The sequence below is a fragment of the Columba livia genome, chromosome 1 (assembly GCF_036013475.1).
Source record: "Columba livia isolate bColLiv1 breed racing homer chromosome 1, bColLiv1.pat.W.v2, whole genome shotgun sequence".
Lineage (NCBI taxonomy): Eukaryota > Metazoa > Chordata > Aves > Columbiformes > Columbidae > Columba > Columba livia.
In genome coordinates, this window is record NC_088602.1 from 187,534,354 (window position 1) to 187,554,776 (window position 20,423).

The window sequence follows — 20,423 nt, forward strand, 5'->3', positions numbered from 1 at the left end:
TTATTAATGAAAGGTTAATTTAGTACTTGGTAATTTACAAATGTTTGAAAAAAAGAACCAAAACAAAACACCACAATTTATGAATATTTTGTGCAGCATTGTTTAGGCAGAATTTGATTGCATGCTATAATCTACAAATAAAACTGTATGAGCTTGTTAGTTGGATAAGCTTTATCTAGTTTATCTTGTATATAATACATGCCATAAATTGTTTTGAAAGGTAGATGTGGACAGCCCAAAGAGAATACAAATTAAGTCACACATCCCCATCTGACCTTGCAGAGATGAGGAGTATAAAGATGACATCTTTCTAGTAGTGTATTGAGGAACCTTCACTTGGGAATTGTGGAGGACATGCGGACATGGAGCTCTGTGTAATGATCTTGTTAGAATCGCTCCCCAGGCTGACACACTGGAATATTTTTACTTAGTAGAAATCAACCCTCAGAATAAATGCTAACACTGGTGTGCAGACAGAGCACTAGCACATACCTTAGGAGAAAGCCTTAGAAAGATTCAGAAAGGGAATGGACCTGTCTGTGGACCAAAGGAGCAGTAAGATGAGTTAATGCTGTGGAAGGGCTATTAGATTTCATCACTGGAGACCTCTGCCAGTTCGTACTAGAGATTTGTAGGTCTCTAGAAACCTGCTTGGACACTTCTCTTGCTGAGCACCATGAGAAATACAATACTGGATTTGGCCAAAAACACAAGAAGAAGGTGAGAGACTACCTCTAAACTCAGAGATGGATTTTCACTTGGGCTGTAGGAAATTCATTTCTTGATCCTTCTTCAACATATTTATTTATGAAAAGTGAGGAGGCCTCAAGAGCTTTTAGAGTAGTTCTTCACAGAGCACTCACTAGCTGTTTATTAGGGACTTTTTGTGGGATGTGATACAACTGGGTTCATGTCCCTACAGTAAATCACATGGAGTGGGAGTCTGAAAAGGGCTTTAAGCACTGGACACGAGGAAGGGTGGGTCTCCTTGGTCTGCCCTGACAGACACAGACAACCTACTGCACGCTGAAGGTGATGGCATGGCCAGTGCACTAGGACCCAAGTCCAAGCCTGGGTGCACAAATGAGAAATTTGCTTTATGAAAATTACAGAGCAGATCGTTTTATAAGAATATCCTCAGAGCTTTCAGAATAAATGTAGAGAAATAGTTGATTCCCAGACTTACCTGCTTTATCTCTTCTGTATTTGTGCATTAAAGTGTACTCTCTTATAAAAAGCGTTCTTGTAAATTTGGTTCTCTCTGACCAGGATGTGGTTCCTCACACATGTGCTGCAGTATCAAATTAGAGCCAGGCAAAACTGTTGTGACTGAATGTGTCCTGACTAGATGGGCATTGCTACCCTTAGAGCTAGTCCTCAGTCCAGGTGGTTGGCCACTTCTCCAAACACAATCCTATAAAATTCCTTAGACTGAGTCTCAATAGTGTATTAACTAATCAGTTGAGTCCTTGCAGAATTAATAGTTCTGTTAATTTAAAATGTTGGGTGATATGGTATGTATTTTTGTTTTATAGAGGCAGACCTCATTCCTGAACTGAATGAAACTGAAGAATATGAGGTATAGCATTCATTTCTTTTTAAGAGAGTATTTAAAATACATACATTTCAACTAAGTTGAATTGGTATTCTGTAAAAATTTACAATACTGTGTCACCACCTGAATGCATTATCTGTGTTTCTCTCTATATATATATACATATATATATGCATATGCAGCCTTTCAGCTACATTTCTCCCTAGATAACTCTAGTGATACCTCACCCTGGGGCTGGAGCTGCAGGAAGAAGTAAGGGATATCACAGGATATGCCTAAATATTTTTGAAAATGGGACATCAGGTTACTCTCACCTCTGAGTGAAGTCTGACAAAATTGTTCATTCAGCAGAATCAAAGGTGACACCCAGTGTCAAGTTTTCTAGTTTATTTAAAGAGAAATCTGACTTGAACTTGCTTAGGATGGTCTTGCCATGTAGTAAACTAAAGTAAGGGAGTAAGGCAGTTGTGCTGAAGAGTGTATTTGCTATCAGTGTGCTGTTGCCTGAATTTAACAGTTATTCCAAAATTCTTGGTGGGTCATTTACTTTTAGTTCTTGAATTCAAATTAGACTTCACAGTATAACTCTATTTTTTTACACAATTTTGGAAGTTTTTATGACACGCTCTGCAGCCTTCATACTTGGTAACTAGGTTTCTGGCATCTCAGCAAGGAGAGAGGTGAAAATATCACAATGAAGTCTTTAACAGTCTCTAATACCAATTTTACAACACGGACAGTTCTTGTAGTAAGACCTACATTTGTATGAAGTGATCCTTCAGAAATTTTATTTTATCATTTCAGTCTATAAACACAGTATTCACACTGAGTAGGCAAGTCCTTGTTAAATAGACAACCTGTGTTTATCTGTCTTCTAGTTGTTTATTATTATAATTGTTACTTATTTACGCTTCTTTGTACCTGTGGATGCTAACTAATGAATAATACAGTTACTTCTCTGTTCATATAAGTTACGTATCTAGGTTATTATATTGCATCTGTCAGGACAGTAACTGGGTGCCAGTGAATACTGATTGATTTTTTACTTGAACCATGAAAATTTGAAAGTGCAGGCATTGCCTCACAGAAAAGAGATTTTCAGAAACGGGCCTGTCCTGTCAAGTCCAGGTTTGAGGACACACAGTCTAGGTGCTGCTGTCCCTACATCTTTAGTATCTAGCCCTCAGCATGAAATCCAAGCCTGAGAGTCGTGTCTGAGGTCCCTTATATTGTGTGCGTGCACTAGATGTTCCTGGAACAAAAAGAGACGCCAGTGTGAGCACAGCTCTAGCCTGGTGCTTAAAACCCTCGCCCTGGTGAGGCTGGTGAAAGCTCCTGTTTGCTGAGTGCCCCAGTTAATAGTTTATTCAGCTGTGCATCATCTTGGGCAGTTTTTTCAAAGTGTTGATTTTACATTATTCTCTCTCTTGTGCCCTGCTCACTTCAGTGCAAGAGCAGAATATGTACTCAGCCTAAAATACAGTGGAAACTGAGGATTTCTCAGACTAATAACCGCATCCCAGTCTCCTGTCTTCTGGGTGTTTTCTCTCAACATTATCCTTTTAATAAAAACAGATGGGCATTACCACCACTTCACCAAGCCGGATCTTCAAAAGAAAAAAGAGTTATAACTGTGTTTTGCGAGAGGCCCTGTCCTGTTGGTGTCTCTTAGGGCTGTGTGTGTCTATCAAATCACACTCTTCAGAAACCAAAGGTGCCCCTCAATCTAGTTTGCAGGGTTGTGCTCAGACAGGTTTGGTTCTGGTGCGGTTGTAGGTGGGGGCGCAGCACAGAGCTACAGGCACTGCTGTGTCTAGCTTCAAAATGAAAATGCCCACTGAGCAAGTTAGATGTTTCCATGTTTTTTTATTTGAGGCAGGGAAAGTTGAAGAGGGGATAAAAGGATTTGAACTTAGATGCTCGATGCCTGCCTAAATCCTGATTGTATTTAAATATGTAATTTTTATTTTTTCTTTTTGGATCTGTCCTTAAAATTCAAAGCTTTAACGCAGATTTTTTGTGAAGTATATCATTATTCATATTCAGCAAAAAAAGGGTCACAGCAGGGTCTAAGTGGTATCACTCACAACACTTACAAAACTGTTAAAGTCATGTTGACCTTCCTGAAATCTTCTTTTCCAGAAAACTCTGAAGGTTCAGCAGATTTAAGGACAAGTCATCAAAATATTTTACAAATTCTGTTATTATGAGAAAGTAGTCAATATCAGTATGTCAGTGCAAATCTCTAAGGCATTCTAAAAGCAAAACCTTTTTTCATTGATGCATACCGCATATATAATTGCATTTTATTAGGAAGGGTAGAGGTTTTTTTAATTAAGTAGATAAACACTATAAGTGGTTTTGTCTTTCAAACAGAGCAAAAGTAACACAATCCAGCTAAATATTTTGCTTTAAGACCAACAGTCTTCTCAGACATTCTCATGTTTTGCCTCTCTTGCTTCTGTGGAGCCAGGAAAATGTATTATTGAAGTTTTGGTTTTCATTTGTGTACAGTGTCTATAAACACTTTTAATTTTATTCGGCTATGATATTTTTTCAAAGGATGAAGTTGATGAAAAGGAAACGGAGGTGGATGAAGAAACTGCAGTGATCCCTAGCACTGACAGTACAATAAACCAAATAAGGAGGAAAGATTTCCAGGTGACTACATCCAGCTACAGTCAAGAAAAAATGGGGACAAAACCCAGTGAAGCTAAAACAAATAGATATTTAACAAGAGAAGAAGAGTTGCATGGTAAGGATGATGTTTTCAAAGCAGTTTATTACCCTACTTCTCCACCTGCTAGTGAAATTTCTGAAGAAGAGGAAGGTCCTTTTTTGGAATCCCAAACAACTACTGGAATTCCTCCCCAACTCATTGACTCCACTAAAGGCATAGAAGAAGAATATATATACCTTTCTTCAGGCACTGAACCAACAAGAATAACCACTACTGGCCATAGTGATGAAGGTTTCTTACTGTCTCCTTTTAAACCTCATCAGGAATCTGACGACTTTTGGAGTTCGGTTCTTACCACTTCTTCAGCACAGCTGGTTACAGAGGATACCTCCCAAGAAGACACCCTTCCTTCAGGAAGCCCAGATACAAGCATACATGATGTTCTTTCCCAAGGCTCCATTAAATATATTTCAGAAGGTTTAGCATTCTCAAGCTCTGATGATCCTCCAAAGCATACTTCTTCCACCGATGGAAATGTATGGTTTCGTAATGCTACAGTTCCGACAACTCGATCTCTTGATACATCGGAAAGCAAGCAGTTGTCTCAGACCAGTTACACTGATGCTTATGTAGAGGGATTACAGCCAGCCACAGAGCCCTATTCCAGCAGCCCAGTGGTTTCACAGGACACCTCAGATGCGGATTTAGAATTGCCACATTATTCTACCTTTGCTTTCTCCTCTGCTGAATTATCACCTCACTCTATCTCTTCAAGCTCTGGAGAATATGGTTCTGCTTCTGCTGCCAGTGAGGTACTCTCTCAGACAACTCAACCAGTCTATAATGGTGAGATACCTCTTCAACCTTCCTACAGTAGTGAAGTGTTTCCTCTAGTCACCCCTTTATTGTTTGACTCTCAGATGCTCGACACTACCCCTGCTACATCAGATAGTGATGTGACCTTGCATGCCACACCTGTATTTCCCAGTGTTGATGTGTCATTTGAACCCACCCTGTCTTCCTATGACGATGTACCTTTGCTTACATTTTCCTCTGCTTCCTCCAGTAGTAAAATGTTTCACCGTCTGTATACAGTTTCTCAGATGTTTCCACAAAGTGCTACTCCAGCTGTTGCAAGTGATAAGGTGTCCCTGCATGCTTCTTTGACATTGGCAGAGGGTGATACATTAATACAGCCAAGCCTTGCTCAATACACTGATGTGGTGTCACATCAAACTACTCATGCTGCTTCAGAGACACTGGTATTTGGTCATAATAGAACTCACATATTTTCTCAAGTTGAACCATCCAGCAGTGATTTAAATATGCATGTACTGTCTACAATGTCTGAACTTCCTTATGCTTTGTCTAGTAATGTGGGCTCCCTCCAAAGCTTTACTGTTTCCTATGACTCCACAGAATTTGTGCATGATTCTGTTGACATGTTTCGTCAAGATCCTTTATTTAGCAGCTATAACAATGTACTGGTGCATAAAGCTTCTTCTGTAATATTACAAGCTGATACTTTGCTGCAGCCTACGCGCTCTCTATCTAGTGATATGGATTGGTCTGAAGCATACTCTGGTAGTGAGTCCCTTTTGCCTGATACAGATATTTTGACGGTCCTTAACGTTTCTTCCTCTGATTCTGTAGATGAAATTACGTATGAATCATCTGGGTTTAGTGATGTTAATAAGATGCTTCAAAAAGGTGATGTTATATATGGAGATGAGAGAGAACTGCAAATTTCCTCTTCTTTAAGTGAAACAACTTTCAATGCTGAAAGTAAAGTGCTACATGAACTTTCTACATCTGTTTCTAACGATGATATAATTAAGCAGAATACGTCTCTGCAAGAACACCCACTTCCTGTTTCTAGCACAAAGGGAGTCCTTCCAGTCTCTCTTGCTTTTCCCACTACTAAGATATTTGATCGTGATATTAGTAAACTTACAGAAAGTCACCTTTCCATTCAGACTTTGCATGTTACACCTCCAGCCTTTGATGACACTTTGCTTAAACCTATGCTTAGTGCAAGCTCAGATCAAGCTCTCTCTGCCCCTGCTTATAGCAAAATGTTATCCTCGACTCAGCTATACTTTCCTGAGACCTCAGCTACATTAAATAATGAAGCATTACTGCAGTCCTCCTTCCAGTCTTCTGGCGATGGCACTCTGCTTAACACGGCTGCAGTTGTGCCTAGTGATCCAATATTGGCTGAAAGTTCCAGGGTTCACAAAGATAGTTCTGCATTTGACCAAATATTGCATCAAATGGCACCAGGTTCCACTACGACTGAAACCATGCTGCATTCTACATCTGCACCTTCCGTTGCTGATACGTTGTCAAACACTTTTAGTAAGCCCACAGCGTCACTTCAAGGTTTATCTGTTTCTTATGCAAGTGAGGAATATGTTTCATCCAGTTTGTTTAACATTGAAGATACTCAGCAGGTTATGCCTTCATTGTACAGTAGCGATGTTTCATCCCAGCTGGCCAGTTTAGAAAATACAAATGCCTTTCTCCCCCAAGCAGTGAATGCCATAACAACTCCCTTCCTAACAGTTGATACATTACCACATGTAGCTACTCCTGCAAACAACCGTATCTCTTCAAGTGTTTTTGAAAGAAGTGAGGCTGCCAGTGTCTCTTCAAGTTCTGCACCTGTTCATATGCCTGCAGTTCTTTCTGATTCTGACATGTCCATTCGTCACACTCTTCCTTTATCAAATGTACATATTTCTGTTACGACTGTTCCTCCCAAAAGTGAGATCCCTGTAACTTTGAGTAGGTCGCTGGTTCCTACTAGAGAATCCTCTGGGTTGTCTCCCAGTATCATGTCCAGTGCTGATTTGTGGCCTTCTGTAGTTGAGGATGACTACGATGAATATGATGATGACTTCCCTGTAAGTAACTGTATCTCATGCACTTCCCATAGAGAAGCTCAGGATATGGTAGTAGAGGAGGAAGATTCAAAGGTAAACAATAACAAGGATCAGAGTAACCTAATTATAAGCTTATATTCTGAGAAACCTGAAGAAGAAGAGAAAATTTCGACTGCTGCGTCAGATAGTCAGATAAACGATGCCACGGACAGACATAATTTTACATCCATACCAACTTTGACAGCAAGTTTGATACCTAAGAAGCAGAACGACCCGACAGTTTTGGAGAACCACATTCAAGCTGCTAGTGTCCCATTGCAAAACACATCAGAGTCTAAGTCTTGGGCTGTTTTTACAAGTGATGAAGAAAGTGGTTCTGGCCAAGGTACCTCAGATAGCCTTAATGATAATGAAACTTCAACAGATTTCAGTTTTCCAGACCTTAATGAGAGAGACACTGAAGGGGCAGTTGAAGCAGGTAACTCAGAATTAACTCCTGGATCATCACAGTCATCAGCCTCATCTGTTACTAGCGATCACTCATCTGTATTCAACATCTCTGAGGCAGGTTAGTCATGGATAAGTCTAACAAATACCATGGAAAGCTGTGAGGGGATGCTTTTGTGCCATAGAGAATGAGAAGGTTTATCTACATATAATAAAAGGAGAACATAACTGTGCCAGTGGGTGTGATTAAGGAAGCACTGGGGAACAGGGGGTGCATGTTGAGCTGGCTATCTTGTGAATGCTACTTCTGGCTACTTAAAACTGCACCTGAAATACTTTTCAGTAAGAAGATTCATGCTCTGCTTTTGGACAGATGTGTACTGCCAGCAGAAGTTAGCTGGTGCACACTCTAAAACCAGAATTTGTTTCAACGTTAATTGTTTAATTTTAGTTTTAAAGGTTTAAGAAGGATGTAAGTTCCTTGTTTGAAGACAGGTACTACCCTTATGGAAAATCACCAGAGGAAATCACGCCTCTGAGATTGGGGTTAACTTACACATTTCCTCCTTGTGTTTTGTTTTGTGTTTTCTAAGATGCATTGAGCAAGGAAAAAGATGCTTCAGTTTGATTCTGATCCATCTTGCCTCATAAAAACATTCACTTTCATTCTTACTCTGTATGCCACCTTCAGATTTCAGTGACATGCAGACATTTGTGCCACATTTTCACATTTCCAAAATACTTAGAGCCAGATATTCCTGTACCTGTTTATATTTAGTGCTGTTTTCCTATTTAGTCCTCTTAAAGTCAATGAGAGTATTTGTCATCTGTGATTCCAAGGATAAGGTCAAAAGGCAAAACTGAACCTCACATAGATAAAAACCTGATAAATACAAAACATGTCCTTTGTATTTAAAAATGCATTGTGGAAAACTTGAGGTAATCAGACACATAGTTTGCATTGCCTCTTCTAGAGCATTGAAAAATCCAAGAGTAAAGTCAGAAACAATATCTATGATGTTTGGGGAAAAAAAAAAAAAACACACACCAAAAAAACCCCTCACACTAACAACCAAGAATAAATTGGCGTTGTAGAAAATAAATTGAACTTCCATTAAGTACTCACAGCATCTGTAGAGGGCAGTATCATCCAACTAAATCCACTAAGGAATGGAATCCACAAAGCATGTGAAATTTTCAGCACATTCCTACAAATACACAGTTAAATCACATGAGGTCTTATTACTCATGAATAACAGAATATGAACTAATATGAAGAGGTAGTAAATTGACACTCTGTGTAGTTGGGGCTAATAGAATGTGAAAAATCGAAAATAAAAATTAAAATAGAAAACATACTGAAATAAAGTAGAAAATATACTGAAATTAGTAGGAGTCCTTAAAAGGTAGGTGTTATAAAACTGAGTCAATAAGTGAGTTAGATCAGTAGGTAAGTAGTATTGTGTAAAATGCGTAACATTTCTTCAGAAATCAGCAAAAAGAACATCAGTATTTCAAAACTTATATTATTAATGTGAATGACTGTTACCATAAGAGATTTATAGTTTACATAATGGGTGTCAGTTGGATTGTTACTGATAGTAATTCAGAAAGGATTATACATGACTGGAGTAGTAGTGGTAATTCAACAGACTTAGAGTTTGTCTTCTAGATATTATTGAAAGACACTATAGAGTATCATTTCATGTACATCATTTTTTTTCTAATAAATGATGCCAAATATTGTCTTTTAATAAACTGAAAATTCAGTGTGAGCATGTCTAACATGGTGTCCTGTAAATCAGACATCTTTGCTTTCATTAAATTATAAAACAATGGAAAGAAAACAAAACAAAAAAACCTGAGAATTTATTTATACATAACAGTGAATTCACCAGAAAATGATGAATTGTCTTCCTTTTATGACAATTACAGAAAAAATTGTCATTTAAACTTTTCCCAGTCTTTGTCATTGCTAATGCATATTTATGCTTGTTCTGAACTAGGGATTTCTCCATGAGACCTCTATGACTACCTAAACCTTCCAACCTCTGTTGAAAAACTGTAAGATAAATTAATATAAAGAAATGTGTAAAGGATCCAAACTCATCAATTTTTAGGGTGCAAAGAAATCTACTATAGATGAGATTGCCTTTTCAGCTGCCATCATTGGAGTGATAGCCAAGTGGGCAAGAACTGCCCTGTTACAGAAGCCTGCTCTTCCTTCCCCTTAGAAGGAATGCAAATAGGATTGGGTCATGTGTTTTGAAGGAACCCCGTCATCAGGCAGATAAGACTGGGGTTTACAGTATGAATTAGTCCTGAGTTGAATAAGCAAGTCTGAATGCTTCAAAGAGATTGTGTTCTGATCTCTCATGCATACATGTAGTTTCTTCTGAAATTACTAGGAAATACTGATTTTAGCCTACTCACCAGAAACTCAGAGACAGATTTTTCAGTAGTAACTTGTGTCTGCAATCCCTTTGCACACTGAGCTGCAGGATTTAAGGAGTAGTGATTGATTTGGGTGTTTGGGTACTTTGAACTAAAACCAAGAAGATACTTGCAAAATCAGAGCCTAGACCTTTTTGCATATAAAGCCCTGAAAGCCCCTAAACTCAAGAAAATGGAAACAGAGAGCTGCCTGGAAATCTGTGCTGTGTGGAGCTGTTTGTTTTTTGACATCGTGTTTGGGACATGTGCTTTGTTGTCTTTTTTTCAGATACAACTCTATTCCCTCCTCCCTTTTGTCTGAAAGCTTTTTATTCCTGTAGAATGGGTCCCTTGAAATACCAGTGGAGTGCAACTGATTTCTAGACAGCAAAATTCTGATCCCATACAGAACATCCATTGAATTAGGACTGTTCACAAAAGCAGAAAACATTCTTAGAAAATCTAGGGGTTTAATTCTAACAAGTATGAACGTGTTTATTTCTGTGTTTTATCTCATATAATGGTCACAGATCACAGTAAACTGCACAGATTGAAAAGAATTAGTCATTTTGTGTCAAAATCATGGTTTTAAAGTTGTTACTTTGTAAGTTATGACTAAAATTCAAAAATGCAGGCTTGGTCTCACCCACCATTGTGTTCCCGTATTTTAATGAGATTATAAAATATACTGTTTTAATCTTCATAGAGGTTCCTATGTCTAAATATTTCTGTCATCCAGCATTACAAGGCTGACATAAGTCTGAAATCTAGACAATATCCAAAGAATAATTTGATTGCCTGGAAAGATGGAGGTAGGAAATTTAATTCTGGCCCCAGTAGAGTTGGAGGAGGAAGTATTGCAAGAAGGGTGTATCTATAAAGCGAGTTTCAGAATGGATAATGTATTAAAATACAGAAGGCTTAAGTGCAATAGAGCAAGCACATAGAGACTGTTGTTAGAAAATTTTCCTATTAAGCTATTAGTCAGATTTGCATTATATAAGTGACAGTTTAATATCTAAGTGGTGTTTGCACATTCCAGTATTATATATTTAGATTCTTTAACTCAGTTGGCTTTCAGCTAATAAACAGATGAAAATGTAAAGCTTTCTTCTCCTATATTTTAACAACAACCTGCTATTCTTGCAAAGAGAAGTTTCCACTGCTGGAAGGCTGAATCACATAAGCTTGAACACTTTCTTTACCCTCTATCTGCTTGTTTTCTGTAAGCTGGTTTGCAAATGTGTACACTTTCTGCACTACATAGTAAAAAATAGAGGTAAGTGGTATTAAATAGGCTCTTTATAAGACACATTCACTTGTGCTGTACGTTTGTCAGAATTTAAACATGAACTGTTTCAATTTTCTCTGACTGCAGAGGCCAGTAATAGTAGCCATGAGTCTCGTATTGGTCTAGCTGAGAGTCTGGAATCAGAGAAGAAGACAGTTATACCACTTGTGGTCGTATCAGCCCTGACTTTTATCTGTCTAGTGATTCTTGTGGGTATTCTCATATACTGGAGGTAAGTTGCTTTTTGGTTGTTTGTTATTTTTCTGTTCTAAAGAGCTCTGATTTGAAAAATGTGATTGACATTGTTGAGCTGGTTTACAGGAAGGAGACTGGATCTTGTCTTTGTGTTGCTCCCAGTTCTGCAGAGACATGAAGCTGTCAAAATAAGGAGGTTTCTGTCAAAAATGCTCAACTAAAACTCTTTTTGGTTACAGAGGGTTGAACCATTGGAAATAGTTTATTTCCATATTGAGGGATATTAGTAAACAGTTACTTGTGATTGTTAATGCCTAGAAGCCAAGTGACTTAACTGAGCACTGAAGAACAGGAGGGAGAAGAAAAATAACATGGTATGCGTTTGTTTCCTATCTTTCCAATTCTTTAACAGTTAAAAAAAGTAGTTGTCAATTCAGGATGAGAGTCTGTAGTCTTCAATAGGACTATGTGAGAAAAAACTTCTTCTCAGTAAGGGTGACAGAACACTGGAACAGGCTGCCCAGGGAGGTTGTGGAGTCTCCTGCTCTGGAGACATTCAAAACCCGCCTGGACATGTTCCTGTGCGACCTCACCTAGGCGTTCCTGCTCCAGCAGGGGGATTGGACTAGATGATCTTTTGAGGTCCCTTCCAATCCCAAACATACTGTGATACTGTGATATGTGAATAAGCTATTCATATAGAACTGTAGGAGTGTACTGTAGCTGACACTGTATGCAAGACAGAACTGGGATAGTTTAATGTTAGTATATAAGTGTGAATGTTTTAAGCTCAATTATTGAGTAGCTCTTATGATATTCTGTGATTAAAAAGTTGTTCTTCGTGATTCTGCCTATCTCTGAACCAAAATTTACCTCCCAGCTTTTCAAACAATTCAGTGGGTAACTACAGATGCGTTTCATGTGCATACACCTGCTCAGGTTCGCTCATGGGCCTGTTTCTCTGTGACTTGATAAGTTGATAAGACAGTAAGAAAAAAAAAATGGGCTAAAGAGAAGTGACAGCTATAAAAAGTCATGATAACGTAATCAGTGAGGGCAAAAGACTCTATTTATCCTGTGAAATAAAGCACATCAGCTGGTGTGGCACAGACCTCTTCCACAGAGCAGAAGACTCTTCCCTCACAGGGGGAATAACCAGCATGGCTGCATTCACATCACCTGCTGGGGAAGGTCTCTGGCCTGTGCTGACACCAGACTGTCGAGCATCGTGTCAAATAATGTAAGGTAGCCTGAGCTAAGAGCATGCCAGGAATCTCGTTAGCCATGTGACAGTATGTGGCAGTGCTCAAGCCTTTGGCTCTGTTTCGTTGGTTCTAGATAAAGCCAGAGAGTCTTCCTAGGGACAGGTCTGCTTAAGCTTTCATAGAGCTTTCAGAATCCATGCACAGCCCTAATGCTTTCTCAAGGGCGCAGGTTGCCAGAGAGGAAACACAGTGGTCCGGAACGGGGAAGTAAATTGCAAAAACTTCCTGCCATGGAGATTTTTATTGCTTGGTGGCGGCTGGGAACCTGATCCTGTTACTGCTTCTGTAGTGCTACCACATAAACTACCTGCAAGAAACAGCTCTTCCAGGAGCTGTACAAACAAGAGGGGAAGGCAGGCCCAAACACTTCACAGATGCTTCCAGAGCTTGGGCTTTTTGTGTTGGTTTTGTAGTTTTTTGTGGGGTTTTTTGTTTGTTGGTTTGGTTTTAGTTTTTTGTTTTGTTTTTATTTCTCCTACTCAATCCTGCTTAATCTAAAATGCATAAAGGTGATTAAGAACTGGGAACCTGACCTCAGACTGCCCTTTCCAAGCTACTGACTACTGTATTCTTTGGGCTGTGGTGTCAGGGTTGAGCTTACTGACTTTTGTTCTAGTCTCTTGACACTGGTTTGCCCTCAGCTCAGCAGGGTACATCCCACATGCAGACAGGATACAGCCTGTCTCTGAAGACACTAGGCTTAAGGAATTGAGTTCTATCTCTCTTTGTTCCAGGCAAGATTTCTTCTTCTATCTAAGGAAGTAGTTTGTTGCCGTAAGAACTCCACAACTCATTTTCTGGTTTATGTCTAGTTGGGTAATTATACTGTCCATCACAGCATTTCCAGCCAACCACTTCCACATTGAGAACCTCTTCCTCTCTTTCAAGTTACACAACATGAACATTCATATTCATCTTCCAAAGGGTTTCATCCCCAATCCTGAATAGTATTTGAAATCTCTTATTTGCCAAAGAACACCATCCATTTTAAAACCCAGATTGTACAGTGCAGTTCTAGTAATCCTACACATTACAAGCTTGTTTTTGCCGAATAACATTGTGTTCATTTTGTATCCTTTCTCTGGGAATGAACAATTCTGTAACATAAGTCTTTCAAAATAAAACAAAAATCCCGTTAGCAGTAATATCTTCTTGAACTTGAATTTAATCTTTCCTATATTTCTTGTATACTACAAAATAAAATATGGAGCTCTTTTTTTGTTAATCCTCAAGAAAATTTTCTTGGCATTATGATAACACCAGTAACGTGTTTCTTATTTCAGAGGAATTAAACATAAACAGTATGTACTGTAGGTAGGACTTTGTGGCCCTCTTTCAAAGGTGCCAAAACCCTCACCTCTTGTTAAAGCCTGGGAAAAATCAGAACATTAACTTTATTGCTATGCAGTTTATGATAAGCCTAGAAAATACTAGTCTAAAGACTGTAAGAATTTTTGTGGTTAGGTTTTTTCTTTTTTAATAATTGATGTGAAGTGTCAGTGTTTCTTTTTATAATGTTTTGTTTTGTTTTTATCTGGGCCAATTATTTTCACTTATTAAAGCTCATGAATCATTTAGGTTTGCAAGAAGTTATTCTATATTCCTTTGGCAACAGTACTCAAGAATTGCATTGGTGTGTCCTAGTGGGGTATTTGAGTGAATAGTGCTTTGAGCTGTTTCCAACATTAGCTCCTAATTTGAATCTGCAAAAGGTGAGTTATTTGATTTAAGAACCAAATAACTACCAAGAGCGACAAGTTCCAGTTTCTCAAGGCTAAAAAAAGGCAAAATTATTTTGTTCTTCACTTGAATTACTTGTATCAGAAAAATAATTCCGTACCATCTGTTGTTTGGGTTTTGGGGTTGTTGGTTTTTTTTTTTTAAACATGAAATTGTTAATCATCACTTGAGGAAATTCCCCAATCTCTCCACTATCTCATTAGGCACAATTTCAATCTTTCTGTGATAAAATATTCATTTATCTGACAGGGATGAAAACTTTTAATGGCAATATGATCTGAAGTTTGTCTAATTGCCAGTAGGAAAATACACAGTTTTGAACTACTCTAGTTCTGTGTATCAAATCTTTTGTAATTCAAGCAATTTTCAAGCAATGTCATTTTCCTTTCATTTCTTTGGTATGATTAAGATTACAGTGGAATAAACAAGGAGATTCTTTTGCCTGTTTGATGGCCTTGTCATCTGCATAGGGTTTTTTTTCAGCTTTAGAGGGAATTTTCCATCCAAATCTAGAGGCTGTCTGTCTCTCTCAGTGTCCATCTATTTGACTGAGTCCTTGCAGCAGAGATGCAACAGGGATATTTGAATCTCCTTGCTCTGTTCGTTTCCTTTCTGAATGGCTTCATCATTCCCATTTTGCTGAATTAACCTTGCCTGTTAAGGTCACTGAAATAAAAAATTTCTCTGTGCTGACATATAATATACTGGAAATTGCTTCTGCATGTGTGTACTCTTCTGGAACCGTTCATAGAAGTGATAAATGAAAATAAACCTGCTGAAATGATGTATAGGAAGAAATGACAGGCTATTTGTGCAGATCAATTTTTATAATGGTTATCAGAAGAGCTTGGAAAACAGTAAAATGGTAAGAGTTGTCAGTGGGAGTTGCATCATTCAAGATTCTTTTTCAAAAAATATATGTGCATCTCAGTAAGAGACCAGCTCTAGTAATGTGAACGGTAAACCACTGATGCAGTTCCAGCTACATTTCTATCTACAGACATTCTGAATATCAGCTGGGTGTCATGAAGCCTAGACATTACATGACAGAAATGCTTCAGAAATGACCAACCCAATGACAGACAACACCCTAAATAGTCATTTAAATTTTCTCTTTCCTATATCTTTTTATTTTCTCACCCTATATCTTCAAAACACAGCTGTCAGAGAACATTATTTTCTTATCCACTGCTTGAACTGGTGGCTTGAGTCCTGAGCCAGGTTTATGGCAATAGAGTTGAGAACCCCTTCTAAGGACAGTTAAACTCGCACATGCAGGGACACACTAACAACAGATTTAAACTTACAAAGGCCACACTCACCCATACATGAGGGAAAAACCTCTCAACTATGTGACTTCAATTTTAAATAAAAGTGTTAATAAAATTAAAAAAAAATAAAATTTCAGCTGATGAGCACTTAAAAATTAATTGGAACCATTTAAAAATGGAATCATTTGAATCACTAGATCTGCTGAGGATCCATTTAAGGATCCTTGGAGCCATCAGATTGTTAAATGATCAGAACAATTTAAAAATAAATTCTAATAAGAGTTTGGCAATACCTGTTGGGAGATATCTTGTGAGCACAGAAGACCCTGAAATTCTCAAAGAAAGGAATAATTGTGCCTCTAAGACTGTTCTGGACACACAGTGGATATGCAAACCCATCCTGTCACAGATGCCTCTGATTTTTGAGGTTCATCTCCCTTCTTGGCCGACACGAGCTATGCCCTCTCTGCACACATGTGCACACTGGCACACACACACAGCTCCACACCGTGTCACCTGCCTCGGTGACAGTCCCAGGGGTATCTCCTCAGCCAGGGTCCAGAGCCCACAGACCAGGAAGACCATGTCCTCTGCAATCTGAGGCAGAGCCCTGTCCCAGGTTATTCACATTTAAGTGTTCATTCACATCTAGCTTCCCTCCAAAGAGCTGCTGCTGCTGCTGCACAGCTTCCCCTGCAGACACAGACACTAATTAACTCAATGGCTTAGCACTGTCTCCATATATAAAGTGTGTGTTTGAAGAAGTGCGGTGTCTAAATTACAAATTACGGTTTTAGGTTGAAGATCTAAATGCTGTGATGAAAGGTGCAAATTAAATAATCAGGTTAACATTGAGTGATGAGACCTTTGTCTGGAAGTTTGAAGTAGTCATCACTTTTTTCATTAACAACAAGTGATAATTAACAAGACATGGTTATTAACATTAGGTTTAGTCATGATGGCTTTCACTGCTGATACAGAAGCAGATGGAGTGCCTATTTATGAGTCTTATTACAGGTTAAGTCAACTGCTATGAATGTCTCCCAAATGTGCTAAGGGTGTAATTTATTTTCAGCTACAATTAACTTGTTAAAGATTAAAGATACAGTAGCTCAGTGAGGGATAGTGAATGTATGGCATATTACGAGGACATTTTAAGTACTGCTTTAGATGTGAAAGCCATTATGCTAATTAAATTCTTTTTAGCTCAACCTTTTCTCAAGCAAGGAGGTGACAAAACTGTGTAATGTTAGTCTCCAAACTTCATGTCTGATCATTGTTCATAAGCAGCAGGCATCGGGGGGGGACGTATTTTGCTTTTAAAGGTTTAGTGTCAGACTGGTTGGCATGTTTGGTTGGTACTGTTTTTCATAAACATAATGCATCACTATTCTTTGTACCCAGCAGGCAGGGCCAGACTTCACTGAAGTGTTTAGTGATTTGAAGCACTTTGATACTTGCCAGACTCTCACAGACGTTTCGCACACAGTCCTGAGACTCTCGAGTATTATGCTCGCACTGAGACAGCCTCTCTCACCTCAGCACCTGCTGACTCGATGGAGTGCTAATGTCAGAGCCTCTTTAAAATTTAGGAATATGTTCTCAGGCACATCCTGAATGTCTTCTTGGTCGCATCCAAAATTGCAATTTCTAAGTAAAACCAAGTGCATAATGGATAGTCTTACTCCAAACATGTCATGCAAAGCTCAGTCTCCTCTATGATCATCACAAATTTACTTTTAGAGGATTCTAGCTGGAATCCAAATGTGTTTGTCATGTGAATCATCAGAACTATTTTGCATGCCACAATTTTCCCTTTGATGTAGCTGCCCACTTCTTCTTGTGCTTTAAGAGGATCTGCATTGTACAAAGGCATAAAATTCCCAACACATTCCAAGAGTATGGGCATGTTTCCCAAAGGCTTAATTCAAATAAGCTTACCAAAGACTTTATGATATACATTAATGGTTCTGGAAAGGATACCAACATCCACATATCACCTGTCCTTCAAAGTAGCTTCAAATTTTCTTTTTCGTTATAACTATTATATGAGGGATTTCATTAGTGCAGTGATACAGGAACAGTATAGAAGAATGTAAAATAACAGTGATTACACAAAATAGCAATCATACAATAGCTTCAGCCAACAGCTTTGAAGAAGCAGAATCTTGCAAATATAAAATTAGATTAAAATTTACCTGATGCATATATTTCTTTTTAAATTTAATGACTAATGAATAATAATTCAAATAGATTAAGTGACCCAGAGTAAAGATTGTTATTAGCCTGTCTAATCATATGGAGATTTTTTAATTAAGGAGGCTTTGCAATGCTTACAGCAGCAGTTGGTTATTTAGCCCTTTGAAGAGCTTGGACTCTTAACAGATGCTATTCATATTATCTTCACATCTGGATTACAGCATAGATACAAATAACACTGAGGGTCATAGTTAAGGTTGATTCAATTTGTATTCATCCTTCAATGTTTTTGCAACAAAGCTAGCTAGCATCTCCTGGAGTTATAAATTCCCCTGTTTCAGTCTGTCAGCTTCAGGAAGTCCTTGGTTAAGGTGCCCCTCAGTGATGCGATTACATTACCAAAAAAATGTTTTAGCTCCAGTTATAGTAATTCCGGAGCCACCGTTTCGTGTGTTACAGGGCATGTTGTCTTTTATTGCATTTCCATGTCTGCAGTAGGATCTATCGATGAATTACCAGAACTGATCTTATACATTGCTCCATCTTCATGCTAGCATAGTCACGTGAAAGGGAACAGTAATTATGTGTGCCAGTTTGGATAAGCAAGGAAGACAATGGCATTTTTTATACTTGGAACTGTTGTGCGCCATCTACAGTAGCTCCAGATGCAGAGATTCTCTTTCAGCTTTCGCTATGTCTGATGTGTGCTCTGTCTTCTGCCTCTGGTGTAGGTAAAGATGCATGAATCTGTATAATACTGAGTTAATGTAGTGTCTTCAGGTTGTATGCATAATTTGGTGGTGTATTAGGGGAATATTTATATTGTAGCAGTAGTATTTGACACTCCATGAAAAACTGATGTTCAAAACTGTGATTTTCTTTCTTACTCAGTAATGCCAGAATTCCAAAAGGTCTCAGGTAATGTTTTATTTTTGCAATATTTATTTACGTTTCTTCCTCTCTAGGAAATGTTTCCAGACTGCTCACTTTTATTTAGAAGATAATACATCACCTCGAGTGATTTCTGCTCCCCCAGCTCCAGTCTTCCCAGTCTCAGGTATATTTGTGTCAACTGTTCTGTGGATTGGTGTTAGCTGTTGGAAGAACCTGCCTTGTATGTGTCCATATTAATTCTTCACATACTGTAATGTCTGTAAACCAGATTTGTTCCCTCTTGTACTAATAAACACAAGTGCACTTGACGGAGGCAGAGATTAGCATTACTAATATTCTTTCCTGTAGGTAACACAGAAGAGAAATATCCTCACCTTACAGAGTTGTCTCACAGATACCCTGTGCCTTTTAGCCATTTGAGGTGTAGCCTCACTAGAAAAGTCTTCTGGTGTAGAAATTAGAGCTATACTAAATAACTCTGGTTCATTGTCACAAAGTAGAGGATTACACAAGCAACATAGTCTGCTATATTTCTTCCTTTAATTGAATTTGTCGCATTTTATAGAACATGACCTATTCTGTTTACCAGATGAACCAATATGTGCCTCATCTATCTGCATTTCATTTCAATTACAACGTTTTCTTTAATTGATAGATTTTACTAGCACATTTACTAGTAAAGTTCTCTATGAGTCTCTCATTCAAATGATACCTAAGTGCAGAATATTATTAGCATATTCTGATTTCATATCGACCACCGTTATTTGGAGAAACTGTTACTTTTCTTTCCTCCTTAGAGTATCAGAGGAGCACATGCAGCCCTCCCAGCTTCTTCAATCTGAGTAGAATGAAAAGTACCTTAAATAGATTAATTCTACAGCAGATCCTGAACCACATTTTCACACATGATAGAAAGATATCTTGTTCCACAAGTAATGCTTTTGCAAACTGTACAAAAGGGGATGGTTTCCCTTGGAATGACTAAGGGAAACAGAATCAGCCCTTGTGTAGGTAACTAGTAAACACAATTAATAAATCCAGAACATTAGGCTTCCGTTGTAACTGAATTGTAGGGATCTTTAGATGCCTCTTGTCTTGATTGCTATTATTAGGGGATGCATAACCTTTTTCTAAATGGTTAATAGGCAGGGATGTAGCTTGATTTCAGAAAACATGATTATATATTAATGTGAAGTGGCAATCGTTATAGGAAAACTCTGCTCTCACTCTCTATCATTAACTATATTGGAGTACAGCTGTATAATTTTACTGTGTTTCCTCCTGACCAGCTCACTTCAGGGAGATAATGTTTTCCATTGTCATAAGACAAAATTGCACTTACAGTTATTCTGAGTGCTTCAAATAAGATGTTGAAGATTTTCCTTCCAAAATATTAACTTAAAGAGAAAAGTGTTTCTGACTGAAAGATACATAAAATATTTTATGGAAAAAGTTGAAAGCACTGAGGATGTATTTTTGTTTTATTTTGTGTGTAACAGATGTCAAGAGAGCAGGTTTTGTGTTTTCTCTTGGACAAGTGTTTCACCAGTGTAATTTTACAGCAATTG

The 20,423-nt window shown here is 38.2% G+C and overlaps 1 protein-coding gene across 5 annotated transcripts in view; it reads left to right on the forward strand.

Moving 5' to 3' along the window:
* Positions 1 to 20,423, forward strand: part of PTPRZ1 (protein tyrosine phosphatase receptor type Z1) — a 142,486-nt gene that overhangs the window by 99,961 nt on the left and 22,102 nt on the right. For 4 of the 5 annotated variants that reach the window (XM_021294919.2, XM_021294917.2, XM_021294918.2 and 1 more), the window contains exons 11-14: positions 1,536 to 1,579; positions 4,118 to 7,688; positions 11,379 to 11,523; positions 18,927 to 19,018. In XM_021294919.2, the coding sequence (XP_021150594.2) occupies positions 1,536 to 1,579; positions 4,118 to 7,688; positions 11,379 to 11,523; positions 18,927 to 19,018 (3,852 nt within the window). The remainder of the gene's footprint in view (positions 1 to 1,535; positions 1,580 to 4,117; positions 7,689 to 11,378; positions 11,524 to 18,926; positions 19,019 to 20,423) is intronic. The other variant, XM_005507730.3, reaches the window with a different exon arrangement.